Source organism: Notamacropus eugenii, chromosome 4 (genome assembly GCF_028372415.1).
Source record: "Notamacropus eugenii isolate mMacEug1 chromosome 4, mMacEug1.pri_v2, whole genome shotgun sequence".
Classification (NCBI taxonomy): domain Eukaryota; kingdom Metazoa; phylum Chordata; class Mammalia; order Diprotodontia; family Macropodidae; genus Notamacropus; species Notamacropus eugenii.
The window spans coordinates 13,044,454-13,070,584 of NC_092875.1; the positions used below are offsets into that span (position 1 = coordinate 13,044,454).

Genomic DNA, 26,131 nt, shown 5'->3' on the forward strand with positions numbered 1-26,131 from the left:
AAAAACGAGTTACACTATGAGTGAGGAAGATTTCTTGAACACCCCTACAAAAGGGAGAAAAATACTTTTAGCAACCAGGAACTGTTAGTTACGCTTTTTTCTATGTGTGCTTTTTCAGCTTAAGCCTGCTTGCCCTTGAACTGTGTACATACAGATGGGAGAGTTTACCAGAGAATTAGCAAAGGAAGATGTTTTGTGCTTACTGCTCCTACTACATCACCTTAGTAAATGATCCTTTCTAAAAGTTACTGAAAACTACCAAGACTTATTATGATGAACAAGTCAAGATGCTGCTAGAATTAACAGAAAACTGAATTCATTTGCAACTAATGATTTTGAAGAGAAATATTCCAGTGAGGATATTGTGAACCATAGTACTAAAAAGAAACCCTCCCTGATCTTTTAAGTGTATCCCTAGAACCCTGAAGAGATATAGTATCCTTACTCTAGGGACTCAACTCAGCAGAATAAGTAGGAGTTGGGATAAGTGCCTCAGGGCATGGATTACACTGTATACCATTTAGAAAGCATTCTGGTGCACCAGAAATTGAGAATGCAATGAGATTTATAGTCTCCTATGGGATGGGGGCCGAACCAATGATTGACCTCTGGGAATCTTCACACTCTCAGACTAGTGTAAATAAAATCTGGGACAAGGCACTGAGGGTTGCAGGACCCAGCCAGAGCCTATAGGTGCATATACAAGACTAAAAGGAGAACTGGAGACAAAGAGTGCTCTATCTTTTACCCATGTAAAAACTGAGCTGAAGGGAATTGAAGCAACTCAAGTTCCGAGCGCCATCTGGTGGCATACCCAGATGTTGCACCCTGAGTTGCTTTTCCATCCCTGCCCCCTTAGGAAAGAGGCAGAGGAAGTCATGGTTGTGAACACATCTGCACAACCACCACTACATCCTCCTTATGTGTGGGTCACCTCTCCCGCTAATGTAAAGCAAGTACTGTTGTGGAAAGGAACACTCCTCTCATACATATGCAGGTAAAAACTGAATGTTAGATAGACTAATATTTACAGGATAATCTAAGGAAGTGGTGGTAAAATACTGATTACACTATCCTGTAGGAACTATGAAGTGATACAATAACTCTTTTCCTGGTCCCATTTGCCAAACACAGATATACTTCATTATATGGAAATTCATATTTTAAAATTTGCAGGGAAATATACCAAAACAGAATTTTGATAAATGTGTATGAATCAAATGAATGATATTGTACCTTCTGCTTAGTGAATTCCAAGAATCAATCAACAAGCATTTATTAAGCACCTGTGGTGTGCCAGTCACTGTGAAGAACGTGTTCCTTTCTCATTTCCACCAATGTAGCCACTGCTACTCCACTGTGCAAACTCCCCAGTTCATCATTCTTCAAGTTGAACCAGCCTATGTTGATAAGAAGAGCTGAAATGCAAGCCATCACTGAATATTCCTCATTTAAGGAACTGATAGTCTATTGAAAGATTATCCTAGGAAGATACAAGGATCCCTGGAATTCTGTTTTTCTCTTGCTCCCCATCCTAAAACCTGTAATAAGCTGGGACTTGTGACAAGAACTAAGGTGAACCAAAAAACTTCTTTTTCCTCATGTTGTGGGAAAGAGATCTCAAAGGGAATCTCTGCTTGAGGTTAGTAAAATGAGGATATACACCTCACATCTGGGAAGTTCCTGTTGTTGAAATTAGCCTTCACTCACACATACTATTTGCTACCTTCTCTCCATCCTACAGAGGAGCATAAAGAATATTATTATACCCATTTTATAGAGGAGAAAACTGGCATTCATTACAGCTAAGTGATTTGCTTGTGTTCACCCAGCTACTAAGGGTCAGAGGCAGAATTCAAATATAACTTCCTGATTGTCATCCCAACGCTTAATATACTTAATCTTCTATTGAAAGAGATTCCTGTGTCTAAAGGCTGTGCTGTTCTGTTACACGTTTTACTGATGCACTCAGTGAACCAAGTACAAAAATGGTCAAAAAATTTTATTTCATGGACAACGGATATACAATCTTTCCTGCATATGTGGCAAATAAAAAAGGTAGATTCATGACAAATAAAAGGAAACAGTAAGTAGGGGATCACACAGTGGACAGTGCCAGAAGAGGGATTTAAGCCCTGCTCTTTCCTTTGTAGCAGTCTATGTCTTGTGTTAGAAATGGAAGAAACCCTCAGAGACTGTCCAGTCAAAGAATCAGAGAAAATGAGAGGTGGAAGAGGCTCCAGTGGCTACCTAGATCAACTCATTTTCATAGTAATGTGACTAATGAGTACTTGTCTTCCCCTTGCTTGAATATCTCCAAGAAGGACCAACTTTCCAGTTCCAAAGGTAGCCTATTTCCCTTTGGGACAGCTCTACTTTAATGGCTGTCCTTGGAAAGACACTAGTCTAATGTCTTCATTTTACAGATGGGGAAATTGAGGCTCAGGGAGGGGAAGGAACTTGCTTGGAGTAACCCATAAAGTTAGTACAGAACCAGGACTCCAACTTATGCCTCTGGATTCTGAGTTTCAGGATCATCAACTATCTCAACTCTTCTGACAGTTATCATACATGCTTTCTCTGATTCCTAGGGCTTAAGTTAAAAGATAGTATGCCATGCATGGATGTCTGGAGGAAAAGAATCACCAGCCAGAATGGTCACCACAACGCTAGTGACTTCATTCTTCCACATCGGGATTTCCACGATGAAACGACATGAAGCCAAATTGCAGCTGATCTCATGGGAACTATAGTCTCTAAGTCTGCCCATCCTCAGAGACTGTTTCATCTTCATCTTCACCTTCCCCACACCTAGCACAATGATAGGTGCTTTATATATGTTGGTTCTATTAAATTGAATTAGAATGAATCTCCAGGAAAAGTAATGCAGTCTTTCCCCCTTGGTTTAGGAAGCTTTAGTATATACATCTTTCTTCACTTTGCTTCAAACATAATTTTAAAATGAGAAAAAAAGATTTCATTTGTATAGGCTCTAATTACACGTATGTACATTCATATTCTTAGTTCTAATTTACAACTGTATTCCTCCCTCCCATGACAATGGAATTGGTATGGGATCCAGTGATGGAGAAAGGACGAGAGGCTGGCCTTCAGGGATCTGGTGTGCAGCAGAGGGCCAGGGGAACCTATGCAAAGTAAGCATGGCAGAAGACAGCCACAGTCAGGAGGAGGATGCCGTTGATGTTGACAACGCTTCTCCACAAGGGCTTCTCTGATGTGTCTGTCAGCTTCATCTTGAGAGCAGCCTCCTCTTCCTTGGTCAGCTTGGGCCCCTTCTGCTCGTCCAGTCCACAGAACATGTCATATGTCTTCCTGAAGCAACTCTTACTTTCTTGATGGACTTCTGTGTCAAAGAAGCACAAGAGAATTATAGGATTTAGGGGGTGGGGGAACCTACAAACATCAAAGAGACAGACTAGAGGACAACCTTCCCTCTAGTTACCAGTTGTCCCAAGGAGGATTTTCTCCACACTTGTTTACAGAAATGGAAATAACATAATATGTACTAATTAATAATATGATATGAAATATTATATAATTATATAACATATACAAATGATATAATAATTATATATAATAAAATAATATGAAATATTTCAGGAATGTGTCCAACTTTTCAGCAGTAAGATCAGCAAAGAGGAGTGGAAAGAGCCTGAGTCATTGGGCTAGGACCCTTGGGTTCTAGTATCAATATGATACCTAGACTTGTTGCAATGAGAAAATAAGAAAAAAATAATGAGGGCCAATATTTCTTTCGACATTTAAGGCTTTCAAAGTGCTTTGCATTTCTTTTCACTCTATACTAACAGTAACCCAGTGAAGTAGATACTATTATTTCCATTTGCAAATAAGAAAACTGAAGCTCAGCTTGCCCACAGTGACACAGTTGATAAAAGGGAGAAGCAAGATTTGAAATCAGTTCTCTTGAATCTGATTCAAGACTCATGGGATATGGTATTTGCCGCCATAAAGAACTTTGTAAATGTTTTAGGGTTTTTTCTCTGTTTTAAGATGCATGATTTCATTCATGTAGTGAACCTCCAGTGAGGAAATGCCCTCTACCAACAAATATTTAGCAATATGTCCTGCAACCTACAGCTTTAGAAAATTGCTCAGGGCATGAAGGTGTTAAGTGACTTGCCAAGGATCACATCACCAGCACGAGACTGAGGCAAGGCTTGAATATAGGTTGTCCTGATGCCAAAGTTCTCCTTTTATTCACTAATTCTCCCATAGAATGTGGCGCGGATGACTTCTGTGTTGCTCCATCAAGGTCTTGCTACTGTAGTGCACTGGGACCTCGAGATGACCTTGGATAATGGGGTATAAGCTCTGAAAGTTCCTTCCAAGTTGAAGAGGATGGAAAGTGGCTAGGTTTGGATATATTTACCAAAACTAGAGGGTCCCAAAGGCCCCCTTCAAAATTAAAACCTGTGAGCCTAGGATTTCTTCAATTTCTTCGTGAAATGTTGGCAAAATTGGCTATAAATCCAGAAGAATGCTTGAAGGCGCCCAGAAAACTGTCCATGGTTCTGAAATCAGACCGCTGGTCTCCCAGAGTATTTTCTACAGGGGCCTCAGGGTGATAAATTTATAACAAGGGGAAAGTTGGGGTTTTCCTTTAAGAAAAACCCTTTCTAAAATACATATATAAGCTCACCTGTAATACTAATCACTCTCTCTGGCTCCTTAAATTAAACTGTATTTATATTGCTAGCTGTGTAACTCTGAGTAAGTCATTTAACCTCTCTCAGCCTGTTTCCTCGTATAAAAAAATAAGGATATTAATAACACACCTATCTGACTAGGTTGTTGTGAGGATCAAATGGTATATGTAATGTGTTAAAGCGGTATATAAATTCTATCTATATTTGTTATTATTCCCCTTCCCCCATAGAATGCAATATCCTTGACAGCAGGAACTGTTTTCTTTTTTGCCTTTGCAAAATTTCTGATGCCTTTCACAGGTTAGGTACTTAATAAATTCATGGTGAAGGGATAGATGAATGCATATATGAATGGATTCTCTGCAAATGCCCAGAATGACAGGGTCTCAGATCATCTAATCATAATTGAGACAAGTGTTCCTGACAAATGCACTAAGATGCAAAGATTTAATCTACAGCCACAGCAACAGGGATAACTTCCTGTTCAACTTTGGGTTTGATCTTCCAATTATATTAAGAGAATAAAGTTTTTCTAGGTCTGAACTTCTCCCGAATAAAGTCATTAAGAGAATAAAGTTTTTCTAGGTCTGAACTTCTCCCGAATCAACAGACTTGGTCTTGGCACCTTAGGAATCAAATTTTCTCCTTTTCTACTTCCCTTGTCTACCCTTTGCCTCCCCAGAAAGGATGTTTGGAGAGTCATGCCAACAGAACTGAGCCAGTCCTGCAGTAGGAATCAAGGAACTAGGATTCTAGTCTCTAATCTCTCACTAATAAACTAGGAAAACTTCTCTCCCTTTCTAGGCTTCCTTTTTCTTATATGGAAAATGAGAAGTATACTCATTGTGCTGCCTATCTCATGGGGCCATTTTAAAGATCATGTGAATGAATGGGTATGGAAGTGCTTTTGCAAGTTATAAAACATTTGACAAATATAAGGGCTTGATATCAGAGATATCTGGTACTATAATATCATTATGAATGGCAATGATGACAAAGTTATAGCCCCCCTTTCATCAAAGGCTCTGATGGTATACTAGAAACAGTGCTGGATTTAGATTCAGAGGACCTAAGTTCAAAATCTGACTTACTACCTACTTTATGTGTGATTATAGGCAAGTTCCCTTTCCAAGCTCTTTCCCAACTCTAAAATCTATGACCTTTCTGAGATTCATGAGGGGGATGAACTAAAGGATCTTCAAGGTCCCTTCTGGGACCAAAACCTTATCAAAATTCATAATTATCTCAAAAATATAAAAACAAAAAATAAAAGGACCTACATGAACAAAATTATTTATAGTAGCTCTTTTTGTGGTGGCAAAGAACTGGAACTTGGCTATGCCTCGGGAAATGACTGAACAAGTTGTTGTATATGATTGTGATGGAATCCTATTATGCTTATAATAAACGACAAGCAGAATGGTTTCCAAAAAGCCTGGAAAGACTTACACGAAATAATGCCAAGTGAATTGAGCAGAACCAGGAGAACATCATACACAGAAACAGCGATATTATATGATGATCAGCTGCAAATGACTCAGCTATTCTCAGTGATACAATGATCCAGGAAAATTCCTAGGGACTTAGAACGAAAAATGCTATCTACATACAGAGGAAGAACTGATGGACTCTGAATAAATATCAAAGGATATTTTTTCACTTCATTTTTCTTGAGGAACTTTTTTCTGTGTTTTCTTTCACAACATGACTAATATGAAAATGTTTTGTATGACTTCACATGTGTAATCTATATAAAATTGTTTTCTTAATGAGGGAGGAGAAGAGGGAGGGAATTTGGAAATCAGTATTTTACATGTAATTGATTGGAAATAAGATATTAAATAAATACTTCAAAAAGTGGATTAAAATGCATTACTTATAAATAGTAATCATTTTATTATTTATTAATGTGACACATAGTGCAGGAATGGGTAGCTAGTATCTCTCAGAAAATCTAGGGACAGGTGCTTTACATAGCTCAGGGATTTTTATTCCTCCCCTCCATCCAGAGGATGATATTTGTCAGTAACCATGTAAGCAAGCAGAACAGTCAATGCGTTCTTTTATCAATAACAGTCTCTGGACATTTCTACATACACTGGCCTGCTCTGGAAAAACAGATCATCTTGTTTCAGAACCATGGACAGCTCCTGAATACATTCAGGCTAGCTCTAGCATTCGTGGCCAATTTTGTCAGAATTTTACAAGGAAATGGCTATAGGCTCATAAGTTTCACAACTGAAAGAAACCTTATGGATCATCTAGTATCTCCCTCTCTCCACTGCTAATTTTACAGATAAGGAAATTGAGGCCCAAAGAGATGAAATCACAAAAGTAGTAAGCTCAAGTCCAGTCCTCCAACTTCAAGTCCAAGGTTCTTCCTGATACACTAAAAGATCATATTATCCAAACTCATTTTATAAAGTAGAAAACTGAGACCCATGGATGAGGAATCATTTTAGCAAGAATATACAGCAGGTCAGTGGGACTGGAATCTAGTTCCTTCTTCTTAACTAACAAAATATAAGGGGAACGGGAATGACTATGACTGCATAGCTATAGTAACATGTTTTTTATTCTACCTCTTCTCTGATTCTGGCCCCCCACTCCAATCCAGGCTGAATTACACAGAAAGTGTGGTCTTTCTATCACTGTGGGGAGAAATAATTTGAGGTGTGTAAAAAGAACTGGAGACCTAACTCACCTATTTCCGACTTGTCTTCAGAATCATCTAGGGCTTCCTTCTCATCACTTGCATCCAGATCAATACGCTCTTCCTTGCTGTTCCTCAAAGTCCAACACAGGCGGTAAAGCTGAGGGTATGGGAAAAACAGAAGCAGATTAGCCAAGGGAACCATACTACTGGCTACGCAGTTGAGGACATAGCTATTGGACTACCTACAGTTCCCAGAAGGGATATATCAGATTCGGGTGAAGGAGAGACCTTTAAGGGTGGGGGGAGTTAGTGCTAGCTAGACTGGGAAATCAGGCACACTGATTTACTGTTGGCTGTGAATTGATTCAACTGTTTTTAGAAAGCAATGTGGAGAGGCAGCATGACGCAGTGGATAAAGAGATGACCTCAAGAAGACATTATTTCAAGTTCTGTCTCTGACACAAACTACACTGTGACCCCAGAAAGTTGTTTAACTTCTAAGGAGCTGTAGAAAACTTTCTAAGACTGTAATTTACAGAGAAGATGTCCATGTGCATTGGTAGGTGGAGTTTTCTCACTGAAAGTTCCCAATACCAATGAAATCACAGATCCAATTAAAAGGAGGAAAAATGAAATTACACCAAAAGAGTTACAAAATTTTTGTTATACTTTGGTGCAGTGATCTCATTATGAGATTTATACTCCCAAGGAAATTAGTGACAGGAAAGAGCTATTTATATGTACAAAAAATACTCAGGGCAGTTTAGTGGTGCAGTAGATAGAATGCCAGGCTTGAAATCAGGAAAACTAATCTTTCTGAGTTCAAATCTAGTCATAAACACTTACTAGCTGTGAGACCCTGGGCAAGTCACTTAACTCTGTTTGTTCTTCACCTGTAAATGAGCTGGAGAATGAAATGGCAAACCACTCTAGTATCACAATTGAAAACAACTGAGCAACAGCAACACAAAAATAATCACAGCAGTGCTATTTGTAATGGCAAAAAGTTGTAAGGAATCTATATCCCCCACAGCTGGGTGCTATGTCAATAAAGTGGATTATTACTGCACCACAATGAATAACATATATGAAGAATTCAGGAAGACATCCTACTGTAGGAAGTGATGCAAAATTAAGGAAGCAGATCTACTGTATATGATACACAAACTGACCATAACAATGTAAATAAACAAAAACAATATGAAATACAACAAAATGCAGCCTCAGTTTCCTCATCTCTAAAATGTAGATAATATGATAATCTACCTCACAGGGTTGTCAAATGAGATTATAGATAAATACATGTACATATATGCATGGTGTGCTCATCCTTCGTTGCCAAAGAAGACCATACCATCACAGAAATAATGACATGACTTGCACTTGACTTTGTTCTGAGGGCCGGAGGGCTGTGCAGGTCACCAGCCTCACTTCTCCTCCACAGCCATCTGAATCCAGTGACCAGATATTCATCAGGATGACTGGAGATGACCCAGGATAAGGCAACTGGGGTTAAGTGACTTGCCCAAGGTCACACAGCTAGTGAGTGTCAAGTGTCTGAGGTGAGATGTGAACTCAGGTCCTCCTGACTCCTGCACTGGTGCTCTATCCACTGCACCACCTAGCTGCCCTTATATACGTATGTATATATACACACAAAGACATATGTATATATGTGTCTGCATAGTTCTTTGCAAAGCTTAAAGTGCTATATAAATATTCACTGTTGGTATTGGCAGACTGAACTTAAATTGTATAACCTTCCTTTTAAAAATATGAACGTACAAAAGAATGAAGTTAAGTGAAGCCCCAATCACTGTTCAGGGTTGTTTTGTTTTCAAGGTGTGTGTGTGTGTGTGTGTGTGTGTGTGTGTGTGTGTGTGTAAACATACAAATTGATTATATTTGCTTACTCGTCTATTTGGGGTTTTTTAATTATCAATTAAAAGAAGAGGGAGAACTTTGCATTCATTCCATGTATGTGTTGTTGGTCACTCATTGAGAGACCAAGTGATATCAAAAAAAAAAAATACTGAACTTGGAACCAGAAAAGACCTGGGTTCAAGCCAATATTAATTAACCAACTAGTTGCGCAACTAAAAGTAGATCAGTTTATCTCTCTGAGGCTTGGTTTGTTCATCCTCAAAATGAGGAGAAGAGGACCTGAGTCATCTAGATAGTATTTCTGTGAGGTTCAAATGAAATATCTCGCAAAGTGTAAAGCACTATAAATTGTTCCTTACTATAGTACTAACCACAGCTGTCCCCTTTTAGACAAATTTCATAGGTAAGCAGTTACATCATAATGGATTCTTTTGTGCAGACAAGAAGTCTTGAAGGACATGGTGTAGGTGATCGGTAAGGAACCTCTGGGGAATTTGAAATAACATAGGACACTGACCCTGCCAGCCCTCTCTACTAGTGATCAGTTTCAGTATTTTAGCCCTGTTGTTCCATAAAGGGTCAGCACCATGTTTAAGAAAGACAGCTGATTCAGGCACTACAAAGGCTGAGGTTTGGGAGGAAAGACAGTAGAGTTAGGTCTGTGGAACCAGGGCAGCCTGGGAGTTGGAGTAAGGAACACACTGCAAAAGTAAATGTTCATCTAGATAGGCCATCCAATTCCTCTACCTTTAAACAATTTGTACTGTTTGCACAGCAAAAGTAAGACCAAGGTGATCCTTACTGGTTTGAGAAGGTCATCACCACATTAGTTGGACTTTTCTCAAAGGGAAATTTCCCTAAAGTGTCCATGATGGCTCTTTTCTGGCACACTAACTGGCAGGGAAGCAAGCAGGAAACAGTGTGCCTGCGTGTCCTTTCCCTGGAGATAATATTAATAACAATATTTGTATAGTACGTTAAGGTTTACAAAGCACTCTACGTAGATTATCTCATTTGATCCTCAAAACAACCCTGGGAAGTAGGTGCCATTATAATCACTATTTTACAGATGAAGAAACAGGCTACAAAGAGGTTAAATAATTTCCCCAGGATCATATGGCTAGGAAATATCTGACACCAAGTCAAGAATTCTATCCACTATAGACCCTAACTGACCTGCTCCAGTGCTTGGTACCATACCTGAGTGGCCTATGGTTGCAGTTCATTTTTTGTGAAGGGCTGAATCTGTGATGAGTTTTTCTAGAGCCATGTCTGACTGCATGGCTTGATGTGAAACTCTGTCCCATTAACCTCACAGTGTTCTGGGGACCCCAGGTGTTCTATCTCTTAAAATCACCTTGTATTTGCTGAGATGTATACATAGCATATCCCCTGCAGGATGTGAAACCTTTGGGGACAAGAGCTCTTTAGTTTTTGTTTCTACATCCCCTAGGGCAGTGTCTTGCGCAGATCTATTTAATCAATATTTGGTGAATTGAATTGAATTATGCCACTGTGAAGAATCAGGCTGCGTATGTTTAGGGCTCTGCTCCAACTCTCCAAAAGTTGTAGAATCTCATCATGTAGGTATTCCCTACAATGACTGAGGCCATAAGTCACCCATGCCTGCCCATTTAAAAGCTGAATAGATCAAAAAAGAATGTTGCTAAATTACAAAGAACAAAAAAATTAGGATGGAATGACATCCCCTACTCCTTTGCAGAAAGTAAGAGATATGGGAACACAACACTATATGTGTTGCCAGATTTTCCAAAGCTTTGATTGGTTTGGCTGACTATTTTTTCTCTCTCACTCTTTCTTTTTACCTTAAAAAATTCTTGGATATATTGAATGGTTCTCTGGGAGGGGAGAAGGAGTAATATGAGGGGGAGATTTAAGTGATGTCAAATAAAAGAAAATGTGTTTTTTTAAAATCAAGTAGAACTGGGCCAGTCCAGGATTATGGTCAATCAGGTCATCCACTGACACTGCAGAGGTAGCTCAAGTTTCATGATCAGGAAGCTGACGCTTCAGCTTCAGAGATCTGATGGTAAGGTTAGGAATTCCTTGAGGATATGACAGTAAGATTGTGAGTTTCTTATGGATACCATAGATCTTTGTGGAGTAGAAGAAAAACGAGAAACAAGAAGGCAACTTCAGTAGAAGGTGAGTGCAAAAGTGTTAATACTCACATGCACATCTGGGATGGGTTTCGTCAAGAGAGAGACGGATAAAATGATGATGATAGAAACGACAAAGAGGATAATGGCAAAGTAGAGGTAATGAACACCGCAGATGATCTTGGGACAGTTGCTGGACACCATACAGCTGCCTGTTCCATAGGCGAACTCTGTAATCATTCGAGACAGTCCAATCAGGAGTCCTATAATCAAGCCCCAAAAGGCACCCTGTGAAAGGACAGACAAGTCATGTTCATGGTAAAGGTAGATACTTTTCCTGGGCAACCATGCTTCTAAGGTTGAGAAGGTGGCTTGACATCATGGACAAAGCACTATACTTGAAGTCAAAAGACAGAGTTGAATTCTGTCTTCAGTCAAGTCATGAAACCACTATGGGCCTTGATTTCCTCATCTGTAAAATGGAAATAATGACACCCTACTATCTACTTTATTTTTGTGATATGTATTTGTCTAAAGATATATATCTTTGTAATAATATTATATATATACACACATGTGTATATATATGAAATGTGATATATATTTGTCTTAATTAAATGGAAAACTCCTTGGGGGAAAAGAAACAAAGTATGTCTTACACTGGGACAAATGAATTTATAGGGGTGACACTGATCTTAGGTGAAGAAGACATAGTCTCAAGCACTAACTCTGAAACTAACTAGAGAGGTGACCCTATATAAGTCACCCAACCTCCCTAACTTTCTAGTTACCTCATTTATGCATGGTTTGTCATCACAAAATCTTGGAGCCAGAGAAAACTATCTGAGCAAGAATCCCTCCTAACATATCCCTGATGAGGGACAGTCCGGCTTTTAATTGAAACTCTCTGCTGAGAAGAATTCCATTCTCTTCTAAAGCAACCCATTTGACTTTTATATCAAACCTAAACTGGTCTATACGACATCCATACCTTCATTGTTTCTAGTTCTGATCTCTGAGGCTACACACAATGAATCTAATCCCTTATAGATTTAACATCCCTTCAAGTATTTGAAGACGGTTATGTCTCCCCTAGAGCAACTAGGTGATGCAATGGATAGATTGTTGGACCTGGAGTCAGGAAAACTCATTTTGTGAATTCAAATCTGGCCTCAGACACTTAGTAGCTATGGGACCCTGAGTAAGTCACTTAACCCTGTTTGCCTGTTTCCTCATCTATAAAATGAGCTGAGGAAGGAAATGGCAAACCACTTCAGTATCTTTGTCCAGAAAACCCCAAATGGGGTCATGAAGAGTCAGACTTGACTGAAAAAAGCCTCAACAACATATGTCTCCCCTGATTCTTTTCAGGCTATGTATCCCCATTGAAGGAAACTTCAACTGATGGTCGTATGGGGTGATCTGGGAGACTATTAACATCCTCATTGCCCTGTATATTCTCTTTATCTTATCCATGTTTTTTTCCTAAAATATGGTCCCCAGGACTTAGCAGACATAGTCTGACCAGAACAAGACACAGTGGAACTATTAGTTCTTTATTCCTGGGAACTAAGCCTCGTTTAATGTTGTTAATGTATTCACTTAGGTGCTGCCAAATCACACATTGACTTGTATTGAACCTGAGGTACATTAAACCCCCAGATTGTTTTCAGACAAATGTCTAAATAGCCACATCTACTATAAGCTGTATGTGGAGAAATCAATATACTGATTGCGTTACATGCTTTGACTTAATCCCTATGAAATTTCATCTTATTGGGTGTGACCCAAAGTTCTAGCTGTCAAAATCTTTTTGAATCTTGACTCTAACATGTTACCTATCCCTTCACACTTTATATAACTCACATCTCACATTTGATTAGCAAACCATCTGATCACTTATGAAATCAGTAACAAAGATATTTAAAAATATAGGATCAAATAAGAAATGATGAACAGAAAGACTTCAGAGAGGCCTGGAAGGACTTATATGAACTGATGCTGAGTGAAAGGAGCAGAACCAGGAGAACTTTGTACACAGCAACAACCACAGTGTGTGAGGAATTTTTCTGGTAGACTTAGCCCTTCACAGCAATGCAAGGACCTAAAAAATTCCCAATGAATTCTTGAGGCAAAATGCCTTTCCCATCCAGAGAAAGAACTATGGATCGCAGAATGAAGCAGAATATTTTCTCTTGTGTTTTGTTGTGGTTTGGTTTGGTTTTTCTCATGTTTTCTCCCATTCATTTTAATTCTTCCATGCAACATGACGAAGGTGAAAATGTATTTAGTAAGAATGTATGTGTAGAACCCATATAAGACTGCACGCTGTCTTGGGGAGGGAGGGAGGAAAAGGGGGAGAAAAATCTAAGACTTATGGAAGTGATTGTAGAAAACTGAAAACAAATAAATTAATTAGTAAAAAAGAAAGAAAAATATATAGGAGCAAGCACAGATCACTGGGACACTCCAATGGAGACCGCCTTTCAAGTTGATGTTGAAATGTGGATTCCTCTTTTTATGTGACCATTGTTAATTGTAATCTGATCTAGCCCATGTCTCTCCATATTTTCTGCCAAAAATAACGAGAAGAATTTTGGCAGACACTTTGCTAAAAGCTAGGTAAACCATATCTACAATGTTCTCCTAATTCAAGTCTAACTGTATTGTTTTTTACCAATAACTGTGTTTATATCAGTGTAGTTACCTTGCCAAAAATGGAATTTAGGTGATTTTAGCAAACCCTGTTCTTGGTGAGGCTATGCTGGCTCTTTGTGACCACTGTTTTATTTTCTCAGTGTTCACTAACCATCCTTATAATAATACATACTAGAATTTTGTTAGGAATCAAAGTTAAGTTCATTGGTCCATATTTTATAAACTTCATTAATTGTATTGCCTTGTTATGGTGTTGTAAGGAAAACACTTTTGAAATCTTAAAGATGTATTCTTATTATTACTGCTTTTATGTAAATGTGTCATATCTTCTCAAGATTGTATCCCCAAGACTCCTCGAGTCTTATTTCCACGAGACTAAGTAGAAACAATGCCTTAGACTTCCTTTGTATCTCTCCCAGCACTTCACATGGAGAGAGAGGTGAAACTGGTGCTCACCCAACACTTCTCTGCTCTAAGTCCCAACTGAGGTCATTCTGGTATCCTCTTTATTGGACTTTCATAGATATTGAAACTGGCTATTACAAGAGCACCAAGGGATCTGAGGTCATCAAAATCGGTTTCAGGGTGTTTCTTGAGTGCCAACAGAGGGAAGGGCACTCAACTGGAAACCAGAGGACTCATAGGATCATAGAATTTTTAGAACTAAAGGAGACCTTGGGGATGATCTTATCCAACTCCCTGATTTTGTAGATGAAGAAACTGCAGCCAAGAGAGGAGTGACTTTGGCTAAGATCACATAGCTATTTAACAAATAAATAATAAAATAAAAAGCCAAGACAGGAGCTCAGGTCTCTGAGACTTTCCTTACATGACGGCCAGTCCCTGATTTTAGTTGGTTCACCTACAGTCTCCACTGGTCCTGCTTCTTAGTCCTTCAATGCTGCCTATAGCTAAGAGTTCCGGGGAAGGTCAAAGCCCATTGGTATAGGGAGAAATTCAGCTTCAGGGGAAGAAGTCCTAAATTTTTAAGTATAATGACATTTCTCCAAGGCTTATACACACCGACTCATTGACTCTCTTGCAGAAAATGGCAAGCAGGAAAACAGCAGCGATGGGTGGCCCCAGGTAACTGGTGATCGACTGGATATAGTCAAAGAGCTGCCCACTCTGAGCCGACTGCACGACAGGGACCCAGGCAATGCTGATGGCAATTAGTACCAGGATGAACAGTCTGCAAATGAAACCAGTCCACACAAGTCAAGAGACCAAATCCACTTAATGGAGTGATCAAAATACATACTAGTATCCAAAAGCACAAAGGCATCTAATACTGCAGCAGAGAAGAATAATGAGCAAGTCGAAGAATTGACAGCCTGTTTTCCTGACTATTCCCAAAGCCAATCATTTGTTTTGAATGAAATGTTCTACCTCGTGAAAGTCATCTATGCCAATAGCAAATGAAAATGTGTTTGACTTTCGCCAATAACCACGTTTTTCACGAAGGAACACAGACTTAATCGTTGCTTGCCTATACAGTCAAAGCACAGAATCTTAAGCTAATTAACTATTAACCTTCACAGAGGGAGCTCTTGGCCTCATGCTTTTTGACCTCTCCTGATATCACCAGGTACAACGCCCTCATTTTACAGATGGATAAATTGAGGCCCAGAAAGTAGAAGTGGCAGAGGTCCCATTTACTTCAAGGAGATCCGAGACAGAAAGATAGGTCCCATGCAGACCAATATATTCAAAACAGAACTTTCTGTGTCAATAAAGAACTAAAAACAAAAGATGTGCCCATCGATTTGGCAAATGACAACAAATTTCCGTACATGAATGAATGAATATTACTGTACCATAAAAAAATGCTGGATATGAAAAATACACAGAAACATAAGAAAATTTATCCAATATGCTAAGGTCCATCCAAGTCCTGGCTTAATAAGGACTTCAGACTAAATCTAAGCCCTCTCCCAAATCTAACACTCTATGCTCTGAGGTCCCTCTCCATTCCAAAAGTTCTGACGTTTTATGTCCTAACGTCATCCCCCCGCCCCCAGCTCTCACATCCTCTATCCCAAAGGCCTTCCAAGTTCTGACATTCCATGTTCTAAGGCACCTCACAGCTCTGATATTCTGGCCCTTCCCATCTGAGACAATTTGGGTTCTAAGTTTTCCCCTAGCTCTGACATTCCATGACCTGCTGGATTTATGACTCAGAAAAGAGGAGCAGACAGTCTCACCTTCCGGCTATCATAAGCTCCTTCTCAGATGCCTTCTTCCGGATTTTGGTGTAGATGTCCATGGTGAACAGAGTACTGGCACTATTGAAGATGGAGGTGAGTGAGCTCATGAGGGAGGCCAGCATGACAGACAACATCAAGCCACGAAGACCTAGAAGACGAGGGAGGCTCCTGAGGTTGGATCTGGGAGGAGCCGCTGTCAGAGGCTGGTCACACAGCTAATAAGTGATCAGCTTATTGCTTCCTTCCCTTCTTCCACCCCCCCCTCCCCTTTCTCTTCTCCCCACTCTGCCATGCTGTCCAATAACACCACCTTCTTCTCTGAGCTGGAGGAGACTCTGGGCCATTAGATGCCAGAAGCCAACTTTCATTGTTCTCCAACCACATCACCATCACAAGTGCCCAAGATATCAGGCTTCTGGTCTTGCCTCAGCAACTCCTTCACTGAATAATAAGTAAATAGTTTTTGACTGATTTAAGGAAAACACTCCCTCTACCTGGGTCTCACTTTCTTCTTTGGATATTCAGACTATCTAATCTCTAAAGTCTCATCTAAAAACCTTCTAGGTCCCATGGCTGAATGTCTCTCCCAGCATCAACATTCTAAGATCTAATTTCCCTCCCAGTTCCAACTTTCTATGTTCTAACATCTCTCCCAGATCTAATAAACCATTCTAGATCTCTCCCAGCTCTAAGACCCCTCCCAGCCCTGACATCTCCTGTTCTAAGGACCCTCCCAACTCTGTCTGTCTATGTTCTAGGATTCTATGACTTTATGCTTGGTCCTGATCAGTGAATACAGCCTAGCACCTCCCTAAGTGAGCTTATAGTGTAATGGGGATAGCTTACCTATGTGACCCTTGTCCCCCTAACTAGATTCCCAAATACCCTGAAGGCAAATCCCCTGTATTCCTGTGGCATTTCCTAGCACAAGAGCTGCTCCACAGGTTTTCTGATGAACAGTCCCATTTGCAATACCACCCGAGGATGGTGTCTTTGCCTCAACCAAGGAGTGACAGCCAGGTCTGGAAGAAATACATCCAGACTGAAGATCAGGAGACCTGGAGGAAAGCTAGGGCTCTGGCCCTGTGTGCATAACCAGGAGAGGGCCATGACATGTCTAAGGTCACACAGGGAACTGACCTCTAATCCATATACTACACAGTCTTCCTTACTCCCAATTCTGTGCCTTTCCCACTGCCCCACAGAATATACTGACCCAATGGCCACCTTCTCTTGAAATCTTTCCTAGCATGGCCTCCCAAAGCAGATCCTTTCACTTTGGCACTGCCGACATTGTCGCTTTGCCTCTTAGGGTCTCAGTTTCCTCATCTCTAAAATACAGATGGCAAAACTCGCCCTGCCCACCATAGAAGGATGGATGAGGTTAAAATAAGGTTATGGATCCAAGTCATCCACAAGTGTAGATTAGTCACCTATGATGACTGAGGCAATGCAAGGGATCCAGGGCATGTGAGAAACTTTGTGAGATCAGCAGCAGAGATTATCAACTACTGTTCTTCCAGTCTGATGGGGAGGGGGAGACTAGGGAGGGGAAAGAGGGAGGGTTTAACATTTTCCATCAATTCAGGTCAACCCACAGAGACCTGGATCTAGAATCACCCTGGGTCCAAATCTCAGCTCTAACATTTCATCATTATGTGATCTTGCAGGCACTTGAAACCCCAGTCCAGGCACTTTTCCCCAGGGTAAGAAACTTCAGAGGGGGCCCAGCAGCACCACCCAGGGGTATACTTTCTCCCCTCCCCCATGGCCCTTCCCCCTCCCACCACTGATATCATCAGCCTCATTGGATCATAGAAGAGACCACAAGGACCAAGTCTAAACTCTACATTTTACAGACAAGGAAACTGAGGCCCAAAGATTGAAAGGACCTAACCCAAGGTCACATAGATAAGTAAGGACTTGACTCCAGCACTAGTGTTCTTCCTACTATACTCCACTGACTCATACCAAAATATTCCAGTAACCATTCAGGGACCCATTAAGATACCATCACCCATGCTTCCACCAATGGGCAGCAACTGCTTACATGGAGGTCACCATAGCCCCAGCTGGGACCCAAACAGCCACTTCAACCTCTTGTTAATTATGGAACTTAATCAACAGACAGCCGAGTCTCTGAGGTGTTTAATGATTACCTCTGGTTGTTTATAGGATTATAATGTTTTGCCCAAGGTTATGAATTCCATCTATGTGGAAAAACTCCACATTCTTCCTTTCCTCCCAAGTCAGGGCAAAATACTCCAGGTCAGTGTGTGGAGTCAATAGTTCCCCATATGACCTTGATTAAGTTCTTTCACCATTCTGAGCCTCCCTTGAGCCCAATATAGGAGAGGCATGGTTAAATAGCAGTGTGTCTGAAGAAGATCTTGTGATCTTAGAGGACTGAAAGTTCAATATGAGTCATCAGAGTGAGGCAGAGACCAAAAAAGAAAAAAGGAATGGGATCTTGGTTTTCACTCAGAGAGGTCAAGTTTCCAGGAACAGAGAGGTGACAGCCCCACTGTCGTCTGCCCTGGTCAGACTTCATCATTCTGTTCAGCTCTGGGTCACACAGTTAAGGATGTGAATAAGCCAGGCTGGGGAAGGGTCTTGAGACTGAGGAAATGGGAGTGCTTACCCTGGAGTAGAAAAGAGTCTGGGGGAGATATGAGAGCTGTGTACAAGTGTCTGAAGGTCTTCATGTAGAGGAGGGGTTACATCTGCTATGTTCGGACCCAAGCGGGGCAGAGCCAGAAAGTGGCACACAAGCCAAATCAGGCTTGATGTCAGGAAAAACGTGTGATCCATGAGAGCTGCCCCAAGGTGACAAGGCTGACAGCAGAGGGAGTGAGCTCACCCTCCTTGGTATTCAAACAGAGAGGGAATGACCTTTTGTCACTGGGCATCCCTTCCATGTGGGTATGCATTGGACCAGATGATCATTGAGGCCCCTTCCAACTTTGAAGCACTGACCCCCATGAGTATTCTTGTTCTCTCAATGACCTTGGGCAAGCCAATTAAACTCTGGGCCTGTGAGGTAATTGGACTATATAACTGATGATGGACCCTCCAGCTCCAAATTTGGAATTTAGAACAAGATGGTCTCATGTCCCTTTGCTGTACAGATTCTATAGATTCTTGTCCCTGGTGGCCCTGACCAAAGGCAAACACCTGCAAGGAAAATTCCTGTGGAGCCATTCCCTCCCTCACTCCCTTCCTTCCCAAGATCCCCCTGCTACCTGCCCTCCCAGAACTGGTCCTACTGTCCAATTTGGGTCCTTACCATTTGGCATCAGTTCCACCACCAGAGTTGGGAAAGCAATGTTAGTACAGCCTACTTTTGTCCCACACTGGGCTTCACACTCTGAGGGAAGGACACAGGCCACCTTATCTGGAAAGAGAAGGAGGGTAGAAAGGATGAGGACTTGAACCTTGGACTCCTACCCCACTGGGATCTTGTCAAATGACCACTGTCATCAGATCACTTGGTTCCCCATACCAAAATTCAACCATCCCCTTTCCCTGACATCCCCAGCCCCCCCATAATCTCCTTGGATCTTCCTCAAAGATCTGGCCACCCCTATGCCCACATACTGTTGCTCCAACTCCATCCCAAACCCTGAATGAGGACAAATACATCTTCTGGGAAGGGGCAGAGAGAAGGAAAGCTTCGAAAATAAAGTTGGAGGAGGAGTCGTACACCTCTTTGCTGTGGGGACAATTGTCTCATTGCAATCCAGAAACTCATTTCAACAACCATTGCTACATGCAAAGGACTAAAGATGCAAGGATGAAAAATGACAAAATCCTTGGCCTCAAGGAGGTCATGATCTAATGGGGGGGGGGGGTATCCCCCTCTCCACCTCCTCTATCCCCTGAAGTGTCCATCCCACTTCCATCATTTCTATCCTCTCTTCCTTCAGAATCCTCCCCAATCTGGCTCCCACCTCTCTTCCTAATCCTATCTCATATTACTTCCTTTCATTCACCCTCTCTGTCCCTGTCAAGTTGTCTGGCTAGCCATTTCCTCTGTACAACAGTTTAATCTCCCACCTGTGTGACATTGCACAGAGTGTTCTTCACTCCTAGAGTGCCATCACTTCCACTTCACAAAATCCTTGGCTTCCACACAGGTGCCACTGCCTACATGAGCCTTTCCTCCTCTGCACAGGTGTTAGTACTCTCTCCTTTTTTAACTGTTTTGCAGTGACCTCATGAAGAGTGTTGTGTATACATTTCTGTGTATGTTCTAAGGCTCCCAGCAGAATGTAAGCGGCTTGAGGAACAGGGCTGATTCATTTGTGTCCTTGTACCCCTGGCACTCAGCACTGAGTCTAGCACACAGTATGTGATTAATAGATGATTATTGATTGGTTGGTTGGTCTATTCCAGTCTCCCCTTGAGGACAGGGACAGATTCATCTTTGTCTTTGTACCTCAAAACCTTGCATTCACATGAATGCCCTGTTAGGGGATGGAAAAAGAATGTGACTGAAAATTAAATTTATGGTAAGTTGAATTTGCTATGAAAACAAAAGAGCAATAAGTATTTTCAAAAACTACTAGTTTGTTGACTAAAGCTGGACAGCATCGGACTCCAGGCCCACCATGGTGGCATCTCTGAGCAGACAGATCCCTTCGAGCCCTTCCCCTTCCCAAGTGATTACACCCTCCTGAAACTTCTCAGAGAGCTCTGGCTTCCTTCTGCCTGGACCCCCACCAAATTCCCTCCCTTCCTCTGACTTATCTTGGGCATGTGTCATATCCCCCCATAAGAAGGTCAAGTTTCCAGGGGGTAGCAAATGAGGGGTTGGAGTGTGGAGGTAGGAACGGTCCAGACTCTTGACAAGCAAATAACGCCCAAGTTCAGGGCTAGGCCAGCCTCTCTCAGGAGCCAAGGCAAGAAAGGAAGGGGTAGAAGAAGCTGCTGAGAAGGGGTGGGCCTGAGCCTACAGGAGCTGGGTACCTGTGTAGAGTATCCGACTGATCATTCCAGGCATCACCATAAGAAACATGGGCAGTAGCTTCATATAACCACACATTATGCAGCCAGCCTTCACATGGGACATGTTCTTGGCTGAGAGGCACCTCTGCACAATGACCTGTCAAAAAACCCATAGAATGAGGGGCACAGGTCAGTGACCCCTAGCCCTACCATGCCTGCCACCTCCACAGCTAGAGCTCTTGAGGACTTCCATTGAGAGGGAGGTGGACTGGCAGCCTCTCAGCAACAGCGAAAAAATGATTAGCTCAGCACAAAGAATTCTTTTATGTAGGACCACCAGGTGCTTCTTCCATCCCCCACTCCCCATGGTTGCTCATCACACCTACATTTCAGGCCACTTGACCCAGAAGCAAGCACTGCTAACTATACTGTATCTATCTTGTGAATTCCTACATCTGTACTTGTTATCTCTCTCATTAAGAATGGCAGGGCACATTTGTGGGCAGGGTACATTTCAATTTTTTGGTCTTTGGAGCCCTGATTCCTAGCATGGTACCTGGCACAGGGAATTCTCTTCTGCTAGCACAGCTCTGCCCCTTGCCTGAAGCCCTGAAAGGTGCCCAATCTATGGCAGTGTTGGCTCTTGAGCCCCTATCTTCCCGAGGTGGAAACTGGCTCTCTATTCATTATGCCAGGCTCTCACTGTAATCAAGTCTAGTCAATAAACATTAATGAAGCACCTACTATGTGATAAGCTTTGGGAATACAAAGAAAGGTTAAAAAAGACAATACTTGTTCTCAAGGAGTTATGGAAACAACTTGTAAAGAACTATGGATAAACAAGATAAGAATAGGAAAACAGAAAATAATCCCCAAAGGGAAGGCACTGCCCTTAATGGAGAGCCAGAAAGGCTTTTTGTTAAAGGTGGGGTTTGGGCAGGAAGTTGAAGGAAGCCAGGGAAGATGGGAGGTGGAGAACATTCCAAGGAGGAAGAACATTCCAAGCAGAGCAGGGAGCACAGCACAGGAAAAATGCCTGGAGTCAAGAGATGGAGAGGCTTGTTCAAGAGAGATGTTTACAGATCAAAGAGTATGTGGGGGGGGGGGGGGGGGGGAGTGGAAGGCATATAAACACTAGAAAGGTGGGGGCAGGGGATATGAAAGGCTTTGAGTGCCAGAGGACCTAATGCTTGATCCTGGAGGTCATAGGGAGACATTGAAAGTTATTGACACCCTCACACCTGCACTCTAGGAACGTCACAGTTGAGCACAGAATGGGCTGGAGTGGAGAGAAAGGAACTCAGGGCAGGGATTCTAGGTAGGCACCACTTAACAAATGCTTGCTGATAAACTGACTGTGTAGGTTACGTATGTACCCACATAGATACGTATTATCTGTCTCAGAATATAAGCTCCCTGAAGGCAATGACTAGTTCGTTCCACCTTCAGCACCTGCCTCAGGTAAGTAAATGCTTATGGACTGATTGGTTGCAGCTCTTGTTGTCTGTTCCACGAGACCTGAGGAGTCCAGCCCAAAGCTGGAAGGAGCCTCAGAATCCCCTCATTTTCCTGGGAACCAGGGACATGAAGTGACTTGCCCAGGGTCACGCAGGTGTGAGGAATGATTAAAACTTTTGTTTCCACAGAAATCATGTAATACGTGACTTATGAAATCTAGTCAATCCATACATACCAGAAAGTCTTTTGACTTGCAGCAAATGCACGAAAATAAATTGGTTGTAGAAGACACTAACATAGATTAGAACTAAATTGTCTTCTAGCAGAAGAGGGAAATTGATAGATATAACAGAGAAATTTTTTTCCATAAGTTTAGAATAACAATCAACGGAATGGAAGACATAGCAAAGGAGTTATTTCTCACGCAAAGGATAACAAGGCAAAGCAAGGATTCAACTGGTTTTTATCTTGTTTCGAAGTTAGAAGTCAGCTAAGGAGGCTAAAAATTAAGTCTTACTTGGAATGCTCATGTGTAATAAGCTTATGAATATTAACCTCTCTTCCTCTTGGAGGACCAATGGTTGATTTAATGGTCATATAATATATGTAGCGGAAGAGGAAAACATGACAAGGGGAACTCTGAAGTAAGTGAATTGGAAAGTTGTCCACTCTGTGTTACCCAGCCAATGAGGAGACAGGAAAGGGACTTTGTTATCAGGCATAGGGCATGTCTATTTTACAAGACACCCGCCACTGCAGTTGTGTAACAAACTTATTTACCTTTTATCTTCACCCCTCCTGAGCCTAAATGAGTTTGAACTCTGGTCTTCCCAACTCCAAACCCAGGAGCCAATCTATTAAGCCAGTGGTTCTCAAAGTATGATCTGGGGATCCCTGGACATCCCTGAAACCCTTTCCAAGGCGGCCCTTGAGGTCAAAACTATTTTTATAATAATACTAAGATGTTTTAATTCCCAATGTAGTAATTGTTGAGATTTATAACTCATGTAAAACAAAGCCCTTGGAGGAGCTTAATACATGTTTAAACTATAATAGTTTGAGGACTACTAGATCATATCACACTGCCCCTTAGCTGAGTCTATTTTATTAATAATTTGGTTTTCCCATTATAAATTTGATCTTCTCACAAAAATTAATAAACAATTGAAATAACATTGCAGCTGAAACTGTAAAAACTCACGCTTCTCTCCTTTTGGTTAAAATAAAGGACTGACAGAATACACACTTTAGCAGAATGAGGAGGGGCAACACAACATGCTGGAGAGTCAACTTCTGGTTCCAACTGGCTCCAAGGGCATGGGGCCCTGGACTTGGAGTCAGGAAGGCTTGGGTTCCAATCCTGCCTTAGCCTGCTGTGTGACTCTGGGCAAGTTGGATGCCCCTACTCAGTCTCAATTTCCTCATTGGTAAAATGAGGGAGTTGGATTCAATGGCTTTGACAGACCCTTCCAGACCTAAATCCTTTGGACATACTATTGTTCACTATAGAAAGAAAGCAAGACAGAACTCTTGACTTTCCCTCATGTATACTAGGGCTGTTACAGGACTCTTGGGAAAGGACCCAGTGCTGAACATACATGCTTAGAGATCCCCAACAGACCCATTGCATGGGCAACAAGAAAGCACACACACACACATACTCACACATGTGCACAGACATGCATACACACTCATACACACGTGCACAGGAACACACATGCACACACTCACTCATTCATTGGAGTCTCTTACCTGATCAGTACACCAATACCACAGGGCAAGGATGGAAAGGCCAAAGATAAGACCTGGCCAGGGGAGGTCTCCATTTATGGGATCACGAAACAGATGAAAGGAATCTGCCCTTGGTGTGTAGCACTCAGGTTTAGCGGTGATATTCCCATCAGAGATTTTGCTTGGAATGGCTTTCATGTACTTTTCCATAAAGGCATCATAGCCTCCAACTTCATTAAAGGCTAAGAAAAAAATCACTAACACTGTGAGTAGTCATTCCCCCACCCATGACAATCTATTAAAATCCTAGGAATATTCAAGGGGAAAGGGAACCCAGGCAGAAACACATCTAATAGGCCAACTGGTGTGAACCTTGAGTCCCAATCCTGAATGGGTAAGTCCTCTGCCCTCACTGGGTCTCAGTTTCCCCACCTGTTAAATGAGGGAGAATTGGACTAGATTCTCTGTTAAGTCCCCTTCCAGCTCTGACATTCAAAAATCTGTAGGTCTCTGGTGAGGAGAGGAAAAACATCAGACTAGATGAAGGTCCAGAGGGTTTTGTCTCTACCACACACACCCCTGGGTGATCCTAGGAAAGACTCAAACTAAGAGGGACCTAATGAATCCCCTCCCTGCCCATATTTAGGAAAGACCTTGGTTATCGGATAAGCATCCCAAGAATAAACAACTAGGAAGCAGGAGAGGGTTGGGGAACCATGCCATATGAGCCTAGGTGGTGGGAAATGGGAACATTTACATTGCTGAAGGTAAAACTGATGGCAGGATGTGAGAAGCCACATTGTCACCGGGAAAGGATTCGACTTACTCTTCTCGGAGCCACAGGGCAAAACCAAGACCAGTGGGTAGAAGTGGGAGGTAGATTTAGACTTGATTGAATGAAAAATGTCTTGGACTTAGAAGACTGTCCAAGAGTGGAATGGACTATCTTAGGAGGTATGATTTCCCTCTTACTGGAATCCTATCAGTGAAGCCTGGATGACCACTTATTGTATGGAGGGGGAACCTTGGTCAGGACCTAGTTATTCAAGATGACTTGGGAGAGCTTTTCCAACTGACATTTTGACAGCAGGAAAATCTAAGCTGCTCTCTGGGTGAGTCCCATACTGGTGACTGAAATTTCAATCATGGGAAAAGATGCCCTCTGTTCCTACATAGCTAATTATTCATTCAGTTTTGTATACAAAAGATGAGCTCATCTCCCTTCTTGGCATTACAAAGGATGTGGACTTCTGGGGTTTCTTTGGGTTTTTTCCTGAGAAAGGAACACTGAACCAGCCCCCTCACCCATCTCAGTCTCTTTGTGTCCCTGTGGAACAAACAAGGAATCACACCCACAAGATTATTAGTCTCACAGCCCATCCTGCCCTACTCCACCTCCATTCTGTCCCCACATTCAAATCCCAATTCAGAGGAGACCAGTGTTTTCAGGATTTCTCTCCCCACCCCCTAAAACTTCTCCAGCCTCACTTACCAAATCCTGTCAGGATAAAGGACCCCACCAGCATGATCACAGTCTGTAAGGTGTCTGTATAGATCACAGCTGCCAGACCCCCTGGTAAGCAGAAGGAAACAAAATTAGACCCCACCAGAGGACTTTTCTCCAGAGCCCTGGTCTTGGAGTCAGGACAACCTAGATTCAAACCACATCAATACCAGCTGTGTGACCCTGGACAGGTCACATCATCTCTTTCACTTCAGGCTCCTCATCTGTAAAATGGGGAGAATAATAGCACCTACTTCACAGAATTTTTGTGAGGATCA

At 41.8% G+C, this 26,131-nt stretch overlaps 1 protein-coding gene across 1 annotated transcript in view; it reads right to left on the reverse strand.

Annotated features, from left to right (window-relative positions):
* Positions 1-1,987: 1,987 nt before the first annotated feature.
* The window catches only part of SLC5A1 (solute carrier family 5 member 1), a 63,566-nt gene continuing 39,422 nt past the window's right edge, over positions 1,988-26,131 (reverse strand). Inside the window, exons 7-15 of the mRNA XM_072599847.1 lie at positions 25,842-25,922; positions 24,371-24,591; positions 21,182-21,317; positions 19,500-19,607; positions 16,211-16,361; positions 15,030-15,198; positions 11,421-11,636; positions 7,393-7,501; positions 1,988-3,364 (exon numbers count right to left, since the gene is read on the reverse strand). Coding sequence (XP_072455948.1) covers positions 3,147-3,364; positions 7,393-7,501; positions 11,421-11,636; positions 15,030-15,198; positions 16,211-16,361; positions 19,500-19,607; positions 21,182-21,317; positions 24,371-24,591; positions 25,842-25,922 — 1,409 coding nt within the window. The 3' untranslated portion in view covers positions 1,988-3,146. The remainder of the gene's footprint in view (positions 3,365-7,392; positions 7,502-11,420; positions 11,637-15,029; positions 15,199-16,210; positions 16,362-19,499; positions 19,608-21,181; positions 21,318-24,370; positions 24,592-25,841; positions 25,923-26,131) is intronic.